Raw genomic sequence first — 16,184 nt, 5'->3', positions numbered from 1 at the left:
CTCGTTTCTCTGGAGTAGTACTGGGTTGTTTTCTCTTTCTTTCTGACTGCTCCAGGTTCCATAGGAGACAAATAGCAGTGCCAACGCCTTTCAGATATGATGAATTGCTGCATTGCAAAGTGGACATTATAAACCATTCCACTGAATTTGTTGAGACATAAGCATCAACTTTGTATTTTATTCAAAGCAAACCATACCCCACATTCTGGCATAGATACTCCCAAATTCAATTTAATTAAATATTTGAGGGTTTAATTCCATTATGAAAGAAATGTACATGAATGAAGAGCACAGAAAAGGCAAACATCTGTCATACATTAATATTCTATATCCTGCATCTGCCCTATGTTATGTTTCAATGCTGATTTTGATACTGATGTTCCACTGAATTGTTTCAGTTGGAAGAGACCTCTAAAATCAAGTCTAACCATCAACATAACCACCGTGGCCACTAAGCTGTGTCCTGGAGTGTCGTGCCCACACGTTTCTTGAATGTGCCCACCTCCATGGGCAGGCTGTTCCAATGTGTGAGCACTCTTTCAGTAAAGAATTTCTTCCTAATATCCAATCTAAATCTCCCCTGGCACAACTTGAGTCCATTTCCTCTTGTTCTATCATTTGATTCCAGGGAGAACAGAGAGACACTTACGTCACCACAACCTCCTTTTAGACAGTTGTAGAGATCAGTGAGGTCTCCCCACTGCATCTTCTCCTCCAGACTAAACAATTCCAGTTCCCAGGTAAATGTGGTGGTGTTTTTGTATTTTATCCTTGGGGACAGAAGGAGGTCAGATAGCCTGATATTTAGTCTTCTATCTCTTTAGGATGTCTTTCCCCTGCTTTTTAGTGGAATGTAGGTTTGTTTTCATACACAGGTACAACCCTAGTTAATGTAATGGAACTCTTTGTATCAGTAGTCGCACTAAAGTGTCCAAAACCACTCATGCTTTGGACAAAAGCTGAGGGAGCTGGGGTTGTTCAGCCTTGAGAAGAGGAGGCTCAGGGGAGACCTCATTGCTGTCTACAACTACCTGAAGGGAGGTTGTAGCCAGGTGGGGGTTGGTCTCTTCTCCCAGGCAAGCAGCAACAGAACAAGGGGACACAGTCGCAAGTTGCGCCGGGGGCAGTATAGGCTGGATGTTAGGAGGAAGTTCTTCCCAGAGTGATTTGCCATTGGAATGGGCTGCCCAGGGAGGTGGTGGAGTTGCTGTCCCTGGAGGTGTTCATGAAAAGACTGGCTGAGGCACTTAGTGCCATGGTCTGGTTGACTGGCTAGGGCTGGGTGCTAGGTTGGACTGGATGATCTTGGAGGTCTCTTCCAACCTGGTTGATTCTATGATTCTATGATTCAAAGATCCTGATAACAGGGAGGCAGAATACGTAGTAGTATTACAAGTACCATGAGGCTGATCACCTTAGTCACAATGCAGCTTTATCGGACCAGGTGACAAGATGGCTTTATTCAGCGGTAGAGAACCACATCCCATAACTAAGACAAAGCCTCAACATAGTTGTATGACAGAAAAAAGGCATCATAAAAATAAGTCTATATTCTGCTCATGTGTAGTTATGCTCTTCTGACTTTGCAGCAGTAGTTTGAAAAGTATGAGTCTGTAAATACATATATTTTCTATATTTTCCCAAATTAGCTTTTTGTGGCTTGCTCAGGGTATTATACAGACACACAGCAGTAGCACCTCAGGCCAGTGGCATTTCTTGGGTGCATGATTTGTGCACTATCTACTGTTCTTGTCCTTAGTGAATCATAATTACAAAAATATCTAGTGATTCTCTAGAGAGAAAGCAAGCTTGGTATTAGTAACTGACCAAATTACTGCATTTACTGCTGTATTTAGCATTGATGTGGCCTCACCTTGAATTTTGCATGCAGTTCTGGGCCCCTTAATTTAAGAAGGACCACTGAAAATGTCAAGAGTTTGAGCTTGCCTAGTTCAGAGAAAAGGAAGCTGAGGTGCGACCTCATTGCTGTCTAAAGCTTTCTGAGGAGCAGAAATGGTGAGGGAGGTGTCTGTCTCTTCTCCCTCATATCCAGTTGATAAAATGTATGAACATAGTTAAAAGCTGCATACATAGAGGTTCACACTGGACAACAGGAAGCATTTATTTGCCAAGAAGGTGGTCAAACACTGCAGCAGGCTTCCCAGAGAGGTGGGTGATGTCCCAGGCCCCTCAGTGTTTAAGAGGCATTTAGACAATGTCCTTCTACTATGCTTTAACTTTTGGTCAGGCAGCTAGACTAGATGATCACCATACATCTCTTCCAATTGAAATAGTCTATTTCATTCCTTTCTAAAAAATGCTAACTGTGATAGCTCCAAATGGCAAACAGTGTAGGTTTGTCTGCACATGCTTGGCATGGGGATGCTACTGCTAGAAGACAAAGGGAGTGGGGACAGGAAGAGCACCTCTTTGATGGAGATAACTTGGATAACAGTGTCAGAGCTTTCTTTGGGATTAATACATAGAACATTGAAATCATTACAAGTCTTCCAGTCTGCTTTAAGAAGGCTGGTACCTGGGCATCTCCATTTACAAGTTCTGAAATGTGCCCCCTTTAAAGCATATGAAAACTAAAAGACAGTGATATTTCTGTAATTGAACTGATGTTTTGTTGTTCACTCCCGATGAGCTCCATAGGCTCTGTCTTCAGTGATAGTGATGTCTGCAGACTTACAGATGAAACTGTTGGATCAGTGTAAAGATAAGAAAGATATTTTTTTTTTATAATTGTTTCTCTTCCTGGGACTATAGGCTTCAAAAGGAAGAAGGGGAAATGATGCTTTAAATTACTCCTCTTGCCATTTTTTGCCAGTGGGTACAGTTCTAAGAAGAATGTTGTTCATTGCAAAGTGCTTGTTAGGAGAAGATAGGCTAGTCAGGTTGATGTAAGTTTGCAAAACCAAATTGTGTTTTCTGATAGTGTTTATGACTTTCTGTATATGTCATTCTGATACTCAGGATAGAAGCAACCAATACAATGTTGTTACACTTGCAGAGAAAGGTGTAGAGCCTGGGTCTGTCTTTGCAGTAGTAATTTTGCTGTTCATTTCCTAATATGTGAGAAGATGCACAGGTAACTATAGTTCTAGTAAAAAAAATCTCCAACAGTAAAAACCAAACCCTAAAGCCTCATAATTCAAGAAGTGGTTATGTACAGTTATTGTAGGACTTGTGTTCATAGCCAGCACCTTAATTACTGAGCATAATTACTGGTAGGACTGGAGCACAGGACACTTTTGCTCCAGATGTAAGGTTCACCATGCAACATGGGCTACAGACAGCAGCCTTCTTTGCAGCTAGAGGGGGAAGTGCTGGTACCTCTAGCTGTACCTCCAGACTCTGCCTTCCCCCATCTTGTCTGCTTCATTATGTAAGATCTGTTAGTACCTGAGCTGGTCCTTACTTGCCTTTAAAGTGCATTTTTTTGTTGAGCTCCAGCACTAAGTGCATTTTCTTGTGTAAGTCCTGTTTCAAAATACTATCATTTTTGGTTGCCGTTTGATTGATGTATTTGGGCCCTTACGATGCAGCTTTCTTGTGCCTATTTGATGCTCTAGAGACTAAGTATGGAAGGTTCCAAATCATGCACAAAACTCCCCAACAATAAGCTGTCAAACGATGCCTCAGGTACTTGGACTGTGTGTTTTGGCCCAGGCGCCGGGGCCACCGTGCGGCTCGCTGCGCGCCCCTGCCCCGTGCCCTCCTGCACCTGCCGAACCCGGGGTGCTGCTCATACTGATCCCTGCCGCGCCTGGTCCGGCGAGGAGGCTGGCACAGGGTAAGGGCGTCTGAAGGAGGCAGACGGCTAGGGCTGGCACCTTGGGCCTTTCCTAGCCTCCCAGTGTTGATGCCGCTGACTCTGAGCGGCGGCGGGTGGGCAGGGCTGGGTCTTGCCCTGCGGAGCCCGTGCGCTCGTTGTCGCTCTCTGCGGGCGGCCGGGCGCGGCGGGGAAGCGCTTCCCGCCTGGCCGCACCGGGAGCTGCGGTCCCCCTCCTTCCCGCCCCGGTTATGAAACCGCGGGGGAGGGGTTGGCTGCCACCCGCCGTTCTTGGCCGTGTCGGGGAACGCAGGCTGCTGAAGCGCAGGTGAGAGCGGGGCGGCCTTTCCCGCCCAGGCCGCGGGGGAGCCGGGCTGCGGCCGAGCGGAGGTCCTGGCGGGCCGCGGCGCGGAGGGGCAGCTCCGCGGCCCCCAAGGCCCGGCGGCGCGGGGAGGGCGCTCCTTGGGGAACTGGCGCGGTGCCTGCCGAGCTGTATTTAAGACGAGCAGATAGCCTTGCTAGCCATTCACGAATGGCATTTTAGAGTCATAAATGAGTTTAGCACTAGCACGGGATCAGCCTCTACGAGGCTCTTTGCAGAGGACCTTCTAGGGGGAGCCCCAGCTACGGACAGCGTGTGACGCATCGCTTGCCAGCTACGAGGAAGACTCTGGGAGGCCCGCACGTTTTGTCGGGATTTGGTCGTTAAAACACAAGATAGGAGTCAGTGCGTCCAATCTCTGGTCAGAAGAGCAGTTCGAGTGTGGTTGGTAGCTAGTGCAGGACCCTACTATCAGGTGGTGGTTGTGAGGAAAAGTGGCTGTTAAACAGGAAGCACCTTCTGAGCATATGTAGTGAAAGACGAGTTGGCCATGGCCATCACCATAAAAGCTCTGACTTTTTTTCTTCTCAGAAGCTGAAGAACTCGGTGTAAGCTACTAGACGAAGAGTTAGGAACCCACATGGTTTCACAGATGTACTTTGTGCAGTTTTGTGGAAGCTTGCGAGTTTGTTAAAAGCACATCTGTCAAAACATATTCTAATGCTTTAAGATACATTAATTTTCATGTGTGAGCAACAAAGAGTCTATTGAATCTATTTCTCTTCAGCAGAGTACCACAAAAAGCTGGTGTCATGTTGAAGAAAGACACTACAGGTATAATTACTACTTTCAGATCGCTGGGATATGGTTTGTTCCTGTTTTGCTTCTAGTTAAAAGTGTGTGACAGTCTTACTTTCCATGCTGTTTGCTTTTAGTGGTCAGACAGAATGGCTCCAGTGAACCAGCCAAAGGACAAAAAGCATGAGAAGGCATGTGAGCACTGGATGGAAGAAGCAAAATCATCTGGGAAGAGGAAACTGGACTATGAGGAACTAGGGAATGAGCCACAAACAAAAAGATTGTTTGTGAGAAAAGCATCCAAACCCCCAGAGAAAATGGGTAATGCCTCCTTGGATCCTTGCTTTTTCTCTCAACCAGATTTGCTCTAAATGACCTTGACTAATCACTTCACATGTGCATTTTTTCCTTTAGTACATAAGTTAAAATGTTTTAAAAATTTCTCATCTGTGAGGAGAGATGTCTTAAGTTTTAAGGTACTGGAATAGTTATCAAGAAAATTGTGTAGACTTGACTTAAAATAAGGACTATTTTCATAGAAATGCTTAGGTTGGAAAAGACCATTAGGATAGCAAGTCCAAACATTTACCTGACACTTACAAGTCCACCACTAAACCATGTCTCTAGTCATGATGACTATATGCCTTTATGCCTTTTAAATCCATCCAAGGCTGTTGACTCCACTACTTTGCTGTGCAGCCTGTCCTAAACCTTAAGCTTTTGGGGGAAGAAATTGTTCCTGATGTCCAATCTAAACCTCCTCTTGTGCAACTTGAGGATGTTTCCTCTTGTCTTATCACTTGTTTCTTGTGACAAGAGACAGAAACCCACTTTGCTGCAACCTCCTTTGAAGTAGTTGTAGAGAATGAGGTGGTGTCCCCCGAGCCTCTCTTTCTCAGATGGAACCTTTAGTTCTGTAATTTGTTTAGGAGGTCACTGAAGTTACCGTTTGGTAAAATGCTTTCTGTACAGTTTTGGCTTTAGGGATCCAGAAATTACTGAAGTGTTTTTCCGCTGTTACAGATACAGGAGTTATACTATTTTGTACGTTTCCATTTTCTGGAATGGAGCAGTTGGCAGTGTGAACAGTGGATGTCAAGGCAAAGCACTCTGTTTGAAAGGAGTTTGTATGTAATTGTGAATAGTTAAAGCATCTTCTGTAGGTAATTTGTCTACATACTTGAAGTTACAATGAAAATCCTGGTTTTCGGGTTTGGTAAGCATCTGTAAGATTCAGAGGAAATTTGATGTAATTTGTACTTAGAAAAATATGAGGCAAACCATATTTTCCCTTTAAACCTATTTTGAAAAGATGAGGAATGTTGTGTGAGCTTTTCCTTTTTGTGTTCCCATTTTGGGTTTTGTGGTTTGGATTTTTTTTTCCTGAGCCATACAGGACAGGTTCAGTTTCTTGAAGTTGAAACACCTTGTAACAGTTCCTTCCACAAGATTCTAAAAAGCCCAATAGTTTGATCCCTTAATAAAATACCTTTTGTAATAAAATAGAATTTGGAAAACAATACTTCTATTTCCATCACCTCTGAAGGAAGAACTGTGGATGCTAATTCTGGCAAAGAAAGGAATTAAAATGTAAATACTGCTGTCTCTATTTTAACAGGTGTGAAAAATGTTAGCATTGTGTGGGCATATAAATTAACAAGTTTAATTTGAAGACTTTGCGTTCCTAGGCTCCAGCATTGCATTAAAGAAAGACTTTGTTTAGGTTCTAATCATATAGAATGGTTCCTCCATTTTCAGTCTTCTGGGTTTTCTATAAAAATTCTTAAATGAAAATAGCATTTTTCTTTCTTAAGAAATGTGTTTGACACCTAAAGAGCCCCTGGGACGTTACAGACCATTGCCATGGGGAAAATTAGATCAGAGACATGGGGCTGAACAGATAGGGAATTTTTTATGTACAGGTCTCTGAAGATAAAAATTTGGAACATGAATAAAATGTAGAAGCATGATGTACTCTCAGCAAAAAGTTTTTTGGGCAATGAGGCATCAGCAAGTCTATTATCAAAGCCAAAATTTGCACTGCTGCAGGCAGACTGTATGGGCTACAGCACAAGCAGATGGAAAATTCTGATTCACCAGCAGACGTTTCAGGAACTGTGTGTGAACTCATGTTGCTATGCTTGGGGAATTTTCAGGTGTTTGCATTTCTGCTGGTCGTGACCTTCCCTTTGCTGTACCCTGGGGCTTACCACCTCCCATGGCATATTTCCAAGTCATTGGGACTTTTGATAGTTTCATTGTATTTTGGGTATGAACTATTCAGATAGTATACTGTCCAAGAACCACCTGTGGCACTGCTTTAGTCCTCTCTTGTCTTTTTGATAAATCTTTGGCAAAGAGAAGGGAAGTTTAACAATAGGAAGCATACACAAAGCTCTGTCAGTCTGTGGGAAGTGCTGGACTATAATTGCAGAGACTGCTGCACTTTAGGCATGTAAGAGTTATTTAGGGAGTTTTTATCTTGTGGATGAAGCTTTCCATGGATGTTGCTGCAAATGCAGATGTCTCCCCATATTGTTTAGTGAATGGACATGACATATATTGGCTCTCAGTAAGTTCTACCGTTTTCCACTCTAACAGGTTGGAGTGGAGGTAGGCCCACGGTGAGAAACAACAGAGTCCTTTTCCATCAGCTGGGGCGGCAGTGCAGCATTGTTCATTATCTCTTCCAGAACGTGCTGGGAGGTTCCATTCGGGCACAGCTCAGGCAGGTGAGGAGTTTAACCTTCTTAACCCATTGGACATCTCAGCTGCCTACATAAAAACACTTTCAACACAAGCAGGAAAGCTTTAAAGGGCCTTAAAGTTCTTTGCATGCAGTTTGTGGCTCCTGGTCTGGTACACTCTTATGTCTCTTAGTCCTGTAAAATGCATGCACTGAGATGGCTTTCCCTTTCAGTTGACCTGGCTCTGTCACTCTACATTTCATCCTCTGTTCTGTGCTTCCTGAATCATTGAAACTTAGCTGCTCTACCAGCTAAGTTACTGCACAGTGCTACTTTTGCACGCTAATCTGTTTCATTGTGCTATTTTTGTATCCACTCTGCTTTGCTAATTATGTTAGATTTAGTGTTGATTTTTCCTCTTCACAAACATACTCCATCAAGTCCACAATATTTTACTGCTTGTCAGAGGCATACTCCTTCTTTAATTTGAAAATAAACTTTTTTCTGTAGCATCCATAGGTCGAGAGCATCTGTCCTGGCTCTAAGTAATTAAGTATCCAAATGGTAAAGGCATCACCAAGCTAATACAAGCAGACCCTGTTTCTCAGCTGAATAGCAATGCAGTCATGTCGTGGTTTCTCATTCCCTGTTTCAACTGTTCTGTTCACTCTTATGCTATATAATTGAACTGCAGGCACTTTGGAAGGAGGACTCTGATACTATATCTCTGGATGGTGTGTAGCATTTTTTGAGTGCTTAGTGAAGACTTAGAGAGTTCTAAGTGACTTTTACTGACGTGGAGAGTTGTTCTTCTCCCTTGTTGATTTTTCTGCCTTCAGGCCATGGGGCATAGCTGGCTCCATGCACATCATTTAAAGCGTGATCTCTCTCAGTTCTCTGTTGCTATCTGAGTGCTGTGGCTGATGTGGATTTGTGTGGTCACAGGCTGTTTCCGTAGGGGACGGCATGTTCTCTTCATTCCGCAGAGAGGCTTGGAATTTTGTTTGAATGTACTAACACTGATAACAGTTAGAAATTGTTATCATGCCTCATTTAGAGAATCTTTGGAATCCCTGAAAAAGTAATAATTACATTTTTTTAACAGAGTCTACAGCTGCCGTTTCTGCGTTCTCTAGCCTCATACCGCCTCTTTCGAACAGCAAGTCCCTTTGACAGGAGAGTGACGTGTCTGGAATGGCATCCAACACATCCCAGTACTGTAGCTGTTGGTTCCAAAGGTGGAGACATCATCCTTTGGGATTATGAAGTACTTACTAAAACCTGCTTCATAAAAGGGGTAAGTCTTTGGGTGTATGAAATGGGTGGGAGAGAGAACCAGAGTACCAACAAATACTGCAGGTCAAAAGTGAGGTCTCTTGTGAGAAGTACAAAAGGTCACCTTGGGTTTCAGAGTAGCCAGCCGTGGAGCAGAACTGGGGTGCAGCAGCACGTGTATTTCTAAATCCCAGGCTGTTCTAGTAGGGAGAACTGAGCTGTGTTCAGTTTGTGATGAAGCAGCACTTGGTGTGTGTTCAGTGGAAAAATGATACAGAAACTGGCAAAACAGTAATGTTAAAGAGATGCTAGAAACAAGTAGGCAGAGAGAGTCTATGCCTCTTTTAGATCTTGATCCTTCTCTGCTCAACTTTTATTCTATGTCAGACAAACATTTTCAGGTGGGGAGAAACAAAGTTCCTTTATCTAAAATGAGAAACTAAGGGCGAATGGAGGGTTTAGAAAGCTAATGTGTCCATTCCTTTATTCAGCCATTCCCATTCCAGCTGGGGCTCAGAGGCTGTACCTTTTCTCCACTTTCAAAATTTACGCAGATACACAGTGGGAGGAGGTCTGCTCTCCAGACATTCCAGTTATCTCTCTGTTTTTGTAAATAGTGTGATACTAGATGAACAGAAAATACATTGTTTGGGGAATGAAGGAGTTCAGTTTTGTCCTCCAGGAGAGCAGCTGTCTAGACAGCCATCATGTGGGAAGAAATGGTTGTCTTTGCCTCCTGGAAAGGTTGTGGTGTTTCTCACAGTTGCTGTTCAGGACATAGCAGTGAATGCAGACTTACAGAACACACATTTTTCCTTCCCTATCACTTAGTGGATTTTTCTTTTGTTCATCCCCTTCCTTGTAGATGGGAGCTGGAGGGGCCATCACAGGAATGAAGTTTAACCCTTTTAACCCTAGTCAGCTGTACACTTCATCAGTTGCCGGCACTACCACCCTTCAGGATTTTAATGGCAATACTGTCCGGGTCTTCACCAGCACCGAGGACTGGGAGTAAGAAATACATCAATGCTTTGGGCCTCCTCTGTGTCCTGCTGGCGGGAGTGCTACAGAGAGAGAGAGAGAGATTTGCCTCTAATATGTGGGAGCTGGGATTCCTCTTCTCCATGTAAACATCTTTATCCTGAATTTCAGTGATCCTCTCTCTTCCAAGGAGGCTCACTCTCCCTTTTTATTTTTCCCTGAAGCAGTGTGATGGGTAGGAGAAAACTTAGCTTCTTGGAAAGGAGGGACTCTGATGCTGTTTACTTCCTGCTATGCATGGGAGGGCATGAGGGTGCCAGTGGATTTCCCTAGCTATCTGTTCTTAAGTCTCCAATAGCTCTGTGCCTTAGGAACCTTCTAACCTCTTTATCTGTTAGCAGTGCTGCTTGCTGTCAGATGGTTTTTACAGGACCATTTACAGTCCTCTCAGTGCTTCTCCACAGACACCACTGACTTGAAGTGGTGCATGCCATAAGGATCATCCCACTTAACTTTTAGTGCTTATGTAAAATACCAGATTTAAGACTTTGGCCTACTCCTAGAAAGAGGAGATGAATTGCTAGAGTCAACTCTTCCTGCCTGTGCTAAGAATCACCCTCTTAGATTTTTTTTTTTTTTCACTTGTGGACTCTTAAGGAAGCCTGAGCTCCTCAGTTAGTTACTTCAGATTAGAGCTTAAAGGTAAGTGAGGAAAATTGGGCTAGGCTCATCTTTACTTTTTCCTGATCTGATTCTTTTGAAGAGTGCCAACTTTCATGGTTGGTTTCCAAATTAGCTATTCTAGCTGCAGAAGGTGAACTGCCAAGGAGGTATAGACGGGGTCCTGGGACATGAGGATCTTGTGTTCAGCGGGATGCCTGTTACAGCAATGATGCTTGGATTTGCCATCCTCCTACTGCTGTGAGAACAGGCAAGCTTTACAATCAGGCCTGTTTTAATCTTCATTGGCTTCTTCAAATCCAGTATTTACAGTGAGATTTACTGAGTAGTTGCTTTGTAAGTAGGAGATGGAATGCACTTGAGTATCAAGGAGTTTGAGGACTCCCAGCTATCATCTTTCTTTTTTCGTCTCTGTGTAGAGTTTTCCACATTTCCTCAGTAGATGGATCGGGGGAAAAAGCCCAAAACAACAATATTATCACACAGAACATAAGATTCCTGTGCCATGGCATTAGCAGTAGGATTTCTCCTTGCACCACACTCGTCCTGCCTACTGATACCTTGAGAAAGACCAGATACAGCGCTGGAAACAGCCTATAGTAAACTGGTGAATGATATCTTTGTAAGAAAAGCTTCTTGCAGGCCTGTCATGAGATTTTTTGTGGTTTCTGTATGGAAGGATTCTGGGTTTCTGATCTTATGGGGCTGGTCTGAGCCAGGTGTTTCACTGCACGTGAGTTCTACCCACATAGCAGAAGAAACAATATTGCTAATGAGGTTTTCAGCTCAGTGTGTTGGGGCTAAATGAATAGGCTCAGAATGTTTGTGCTCAGATAGGTAACTTAGTAGAAAAAAGGAGTTCTTATATCCATGCCCTGTCAGAAAGCAGTGTGTTGTACCTAGGGAAGCCAGCAATGTTTTCAAGGAGATGAGTGTTTTGTTAAGGTTTTGTCTTCCACTCTAACCTTGATGCCTCTTGGCTTTGTGTGTATTCCAGAAAGGGCCAGGAGATTCTCTCGGAGACATCAAGTTCAGTCCCTATGAGGCTGTGAAGCTTTATGTGGCATCAGGGGATGGCACCCTAAGTCTGCAGGACCTTGAGGGCAGAGCAGTGCAGGTCATCTCCCGTGTCTCGGACTGTGGCCATGAGTACCATAATGTTTGGTGAGAAGGGGGCACTGAAGATTCCTTGGGGTTAATGCTGCACTGCTTTTTGTGCTCTCTAACATCTTTGTATTTCTGGTGTTAAGAGACTCTTGGTAAGAATTGGTCCTGAGAGGGAACCTGGGGACAGGCTTTTGGTCCTGACCTTAGCAGTACAGGGCGAGTGACAGTCTAAGAAGCCATGGCACAAGTACACTTCTATAGTACTTGATGATGATGCCCGCATCTTCTGGTGTTGCTTTTTGGTAATTCCATCTCCTGTCTTGCAGATGCTGACAGCTTTTCACTTCATAAAGGGCAAGGTGAGAAGAGCAGGATAGCTTAGTCCTCTTCATTGTCGTCAGTGATCTTTTTTGTCTGCAACAGCTCAGGTAGCATAGGAAAGTCACAAAATATTCATGCACCTGAGTTTCATGTTAGTGCTTTTACCCTGCTGTACTTCTGGAGGCTTGACTCCAGCATAATTTATCTTTGCAAGTGAAGCTTTCCTAACAAGTTCCCAAAAGACTCCAGCTTTATTCTCATTACCTTTCCCCTCCTAGCAGGGCTAGGGTTAAGACTTGTGTCTTTATCAGTTAACTTTGTATTCAGTTTCCATTCTTGGAGCATGAAGTTGAGCCAGTTTGATGTGCAACTTTCCAGTCCAGAACTTTTGTCTTTTCTTTATTGCTGCTTCAGTGTTTTGTGAAAAAATGTAATTTAAAAGCTGTTTCTGTACATTTGTCAGGGTCACAAGTGTGTTCTGATCTTTCCCAAGGTGTGTCCATGTGCAGGCATCAAGTGGCTCTTAAAGCTTCTGTTATGTTCCATTGTCCTAATGTGCAACACTCAATCTAATGAACACTTCACAAACGACTAGGAAGGTATTTCATATTTATTCAGTCATTAACACAAAACAATGCTGATAAGCCATCCACCTTCTTGATAGTCAGGCCCGCACTACCAACCAGGAAATCTGTTACAGTCTCCCCTGTCAGGGACGAGGTGCGAACTGGAGTTCCGCTGCATTCACTTGCCTGTGGGAGGCAGCACTGATTTTGTGTCTTTCCCTCTAGTTGCTGGTACTGCAGTGTTGATGTTTCTGCAAACTGCCGTGCGGTGGTGACAGGAGATAATGTGGGCAACGTGGTCCTGCTCAGCACTTCTGGTGAAGAGGTTTGTATGGCTCCGTGCAGTGTTTCCTTTACAGGAGTCTTCGTCTGTTACATTCTTTCCTACACTACAGGGACCCTGAAAAGAGGAGTGAGTGCCTTTCAGCTCAGGAGATGAGTCTACTCATTGTCTAGGTGATGAGAAGTTCTCCAGTTCTGCCATTCACATTGTCTGTAATGGTAATAATTCCCAAATAGGGACTGCGTCCTACCCCATCCTTAACATGCTCCTTACTGGCCAGAGTAATTAATAGGGTAATGTCAAGACACGAGCACCCACTGTCAACAACCTCCACATTTCCAGAAACGTAATGCTCTGCTATAAGTCATTTAGGAGATAGCACTTTGATGTATACCCGTCCCTGACCTTGCATTAGGTATTTAACAGATAACTCCGCAAACGTTGGTATAGAAGTTGCACTGCTGCTGTTGGACACAAGAGGGCAGGCAGAGGCAGGCTGTGCTTTCCAGCGTGAAGTAGTACAGAAACCTGTTAGAGAATCCTTGGAGTGAGCCCTGCTTTCACATTGTAATCACCATTTCTCCTGCCTGTAAGGAAAGACATCTGTAAGAGTTTCTCACCCAGTGGGCTGTGGCCAGGGGCAGCTGTGTAACTTAGTGGTCAGGTCAAGCATGCTCCAAATGATTTGGGCTTATTCAAGATTAGTCACTTTCTTTCCTTTTTTCTCTCCTGAAAGAATGTGAGTCTTTTCTTCACTCAGAAGGTGCTCATTGTTGTAGAGAGGGTGTGCCAGCTTCACTCTTTTGATGAGAAATAAACTTCCAGCTTCAGATATAACTTTATTCTTGGCCATTTTATATCTATTTCTTCTTGTTAATTAAAATATTTCTCCTACCCTCATGTTTCTTTGCTGATGTATTTCTAGAAGCCAATTACATCTCCTCTCACCTTTTTCATTAAGATAAAGGAAGATTTTTTTGTTCCTTTACCACAAAGCAGGCCCTTCATCATATTATCTTGGCAGCACATGCTCTGTGCCTGTCTCAGTTTGTTTTAATCTTTTTGCAGGTGGAAAACTGGCAGCGTATAAGATATACCAGATGTGATCTTCTTTCCCACCATGAACCTGGAATTGTGTTTTCCTTTCAAATAGCTGTAATAAAATGGTGCATCAACGTTCTAGAATTAAATTATTATTTCCCAAGGTCATTCTTTCTTATTTCCAGTGGACGAACTCTTGGTGTATTTTAGAAGTTTTGTTACTCTGTAAATGTGAGACTCTGCATTAGTAAATCACTATTTTATTTCTTTAATTCAGATCTTGATTATTTTTTCTGTTGCAGATATGGAAGCTGAAATTACACAGAAAGAAGGTGACTCACGTGGAGTTTAACTCACGATGTGAGTGGTTGTTGGCCACTGCATCTGTGGATCAGACAGTCAAAATCTGGGACCTCAGAAACATTAAAAACAAAACTAATTTTCTTCATCTGCTTCCTCATGACAAACCTGTTAATGCAGGTGAGTTAAGGATTTAATTGCATGGATGTCAGCAGAGGGCCTGTTCATCTCAGCATTTAGCTGTTGTGGTAGTACTAGCTTTTGCTGAGATTTGAAGTTGTGCAGTAGCTAGTGGTACAGTAAGGAAGGTATTGAGAACATGTGGGCAGAGGCAGGCAGATAGAATAGCTGCAGCACAGTCTTAGACTTGCCATACAAAGTCCCTGTGCTTTGAGAGGTGAGTGTGGAAGAATAAGCAGTATCTGAGATTAGAAAAGTGAATGTGGCCAGTTCCTTTGACAAAAGAAGAGAATGGGACTCAAACCTCTGTTTTTTGGGTGCAGTTTTACCAGTTCTTGGAAGTCTAAACTGCAGGTGTCTGTCTCTGACTTTCCACTTATATTCAGTGAGAATGAGCAAGTTCTTTTCTTTGCATTGTCTGTTTCTGTGATACTAAAGTAAGAATACTGATGTCCTATGCGACTCAGCACTGTAGATTGCAGCTTATTTTTGTAAGAGCTTCATGTTTGAGAGAAGTCTTGTCTGTTGGGACACAGAACTGTGTTCATATCCCTGTTAAAGAGGTAGCAGTGGGTTTCCAATCAGAAAAATGCAACTTTTATGTTTCTTAAGCGACTTCTGTTTCTTGTCTGTCACAGCATAATGATGTTTTTGTTTGCTGTATTGTCGCCCTCTCCTAGCTTACTTCAGCCCAACAGATGGTGCCAAGCTCCTGAGCACAGACCAGCGCAATGAGATTAGGGTTTACTCATCGTCAGACTGGACCAGGCCACAGCATCTGATCCCACATCCACATCGGCAGTTTCAGCACCTCACACCAATTAAGGTGAGTTAAGCAAGTGCAGTCTAAGGAGAACATCTGATACTAGCAGCTGGCTATAAGTCAGAAATGTCTGAGTTCTGAGAAGGGTGGGTGTTCACACTGCTGAACCTCCCAGCAGAACATTGTTCTGAGGATACTCATGTTCCTCAAGCTGTAGAAACTCTTTCTCATGCTGCTGGTTATCTGGTGTTCATCAGTATGATCTCTGTCCCTTTCTCCTAACTTGCCATCACTCTCCTCTATGACTAGGCAACATGGCATCCTCGCTATGACCTCATTGTAGCAGGTCGCTACCCCGACCCTAAGTTCCCAGGATACACAGTGAATGAGCTACGAACTGTGGATGTATTTGATGGAAACACTGGGGAGATGGTTTGTCAGCTCCACGATCCAAATGCTTCTGGTATCATCTCGGTGAGTGGGGCACTGTAGCCAAAGGAACCACTATGTGTTGAATCACAGACAAGATACAGTTTAGGACTAGAACAATAGGAGAATAGGAGTATCCTCCTTACTTGTGACACACTCATACTTGTGTGGGGGTATGGCTGCCAGTTAAAGCTGCTGACTCAAGCAAGGCTAGTCCAAAAGTAAAAATACTCTTTAGGGAACATTAGCTTTTCCAGATGGTTTGTTGCTGTTATATAAGCTGTGGTACTCTTATGACTTCGTTATATAAGCGGTGAAGCTCTTGGAGACTGTGATTGTGCTTTCATTTTCAGCTCAACAAATTTAACCCGATGGGAGACACACTGGCTTCTGGCATGGGTAAGTAAAGAGAACCTGGGGCACTAAGCATGGGTGGGTTCTAGTCCTAGAAAAGGCCAGGCTTGTTTGCTGAGACTGAAACAAGTTGTGAGTGAGGGTTTCCCAAATTCTGCATGCAAGTAGTCCTCATTGATTTCTTAACTTGTGAAGGGGATCAAGACCACCTTTTCAGTCTTCCACCTTTTCAGTTAGGAAACAGGTTGCTTGTCATCATCTATGAATCATCCTCCAGAGCAGGGAGTCCGGCAGGGTGAGAATCCACCCTGTAGGAAG

At 43.6% G+C, this 16,184-nt stretch overlaps 1 protein-coding gene across 8 annotated transcripts in view; it reads left to right on the top strand.

Annotated features, from left to right (window-relative positions):
• Window positions 1-16,184, top strand: part of DDB2 (damage specific DNA binding protein 2) — a 50,189-nt gene that overhangs the window by 32,415 nt on the left and 1,590 nt on the right. For 3 of the 8 annotated variants that reach the window (XM_064144973.1, XM_064144944.1, XM_064144955.1), the window contains 9 exons: window positions 5,036-5,219; window positions 7,500-7,630; window positions 8,691-8,882; window positions 11,520-11,686; window positions 12,742-12,841; window positions 14,143-14,320; window positions 15,001-15,146; window positions 15,393-15,557; window positions 15,866-15,911. In XM_064144973.1, coding sequence (XP_064001043.1) covers window positions 5,048-5,219; window positions 7,500-7,630; window positions 8,691-8,882; window positions 11,520-11,686; window positions 12,742-12,841; window positions 14,143-14,320; window positions 15,001-15,146; window positions 15,393-15,557; window positions 15,866-15,911 — 1,297 coding nt within the window. In that variant the 5' untranslated portion in view covers window positions 5,036-5,047. Of the gene's footprint in view, window positions 1-4,026; window positions 4,107-4,312; window positions 4,709-4,735; window positions 4,935-5,035; window positions 5,220-7,499; window positions 7,631-8,690; window positions 8,883-9,725; window positions 9,872-11,519; window positions 11,687-12,741; window positions 12,842-14,142; window positions 14,321-15,000; window positions 15,147-15,392; window positions 15,558-15,865; window positions 15,912-16,184 lie in introns of those variants that run through there. The other 5 variants (XM_064145011.1, XM_064144982.1, XM_064144963.1 and 2 more) reach the window with 5 other exon arrangements.

Source organism: Pogoniulus pusillus, chromosome 1 (genome assembly GCF_015220805.1).
Source record: "Pogoniulus pusillus isolate bPogPus1 chromosome 1, bPogPus1.pri, whole genome shotgun sequence".
Taxonomy (NCBI): domain Eukaryota; kingdom Metazoa; phylum Chordata; class Aves; order Piciformes; family Lybiidae; genus Pogoniulus; species Pogoniulus pusillus.
Note: the sequence above shows the minus strand (reverse complement) of the source record. Positions and strands in the feature narration are given on the sequence as shown.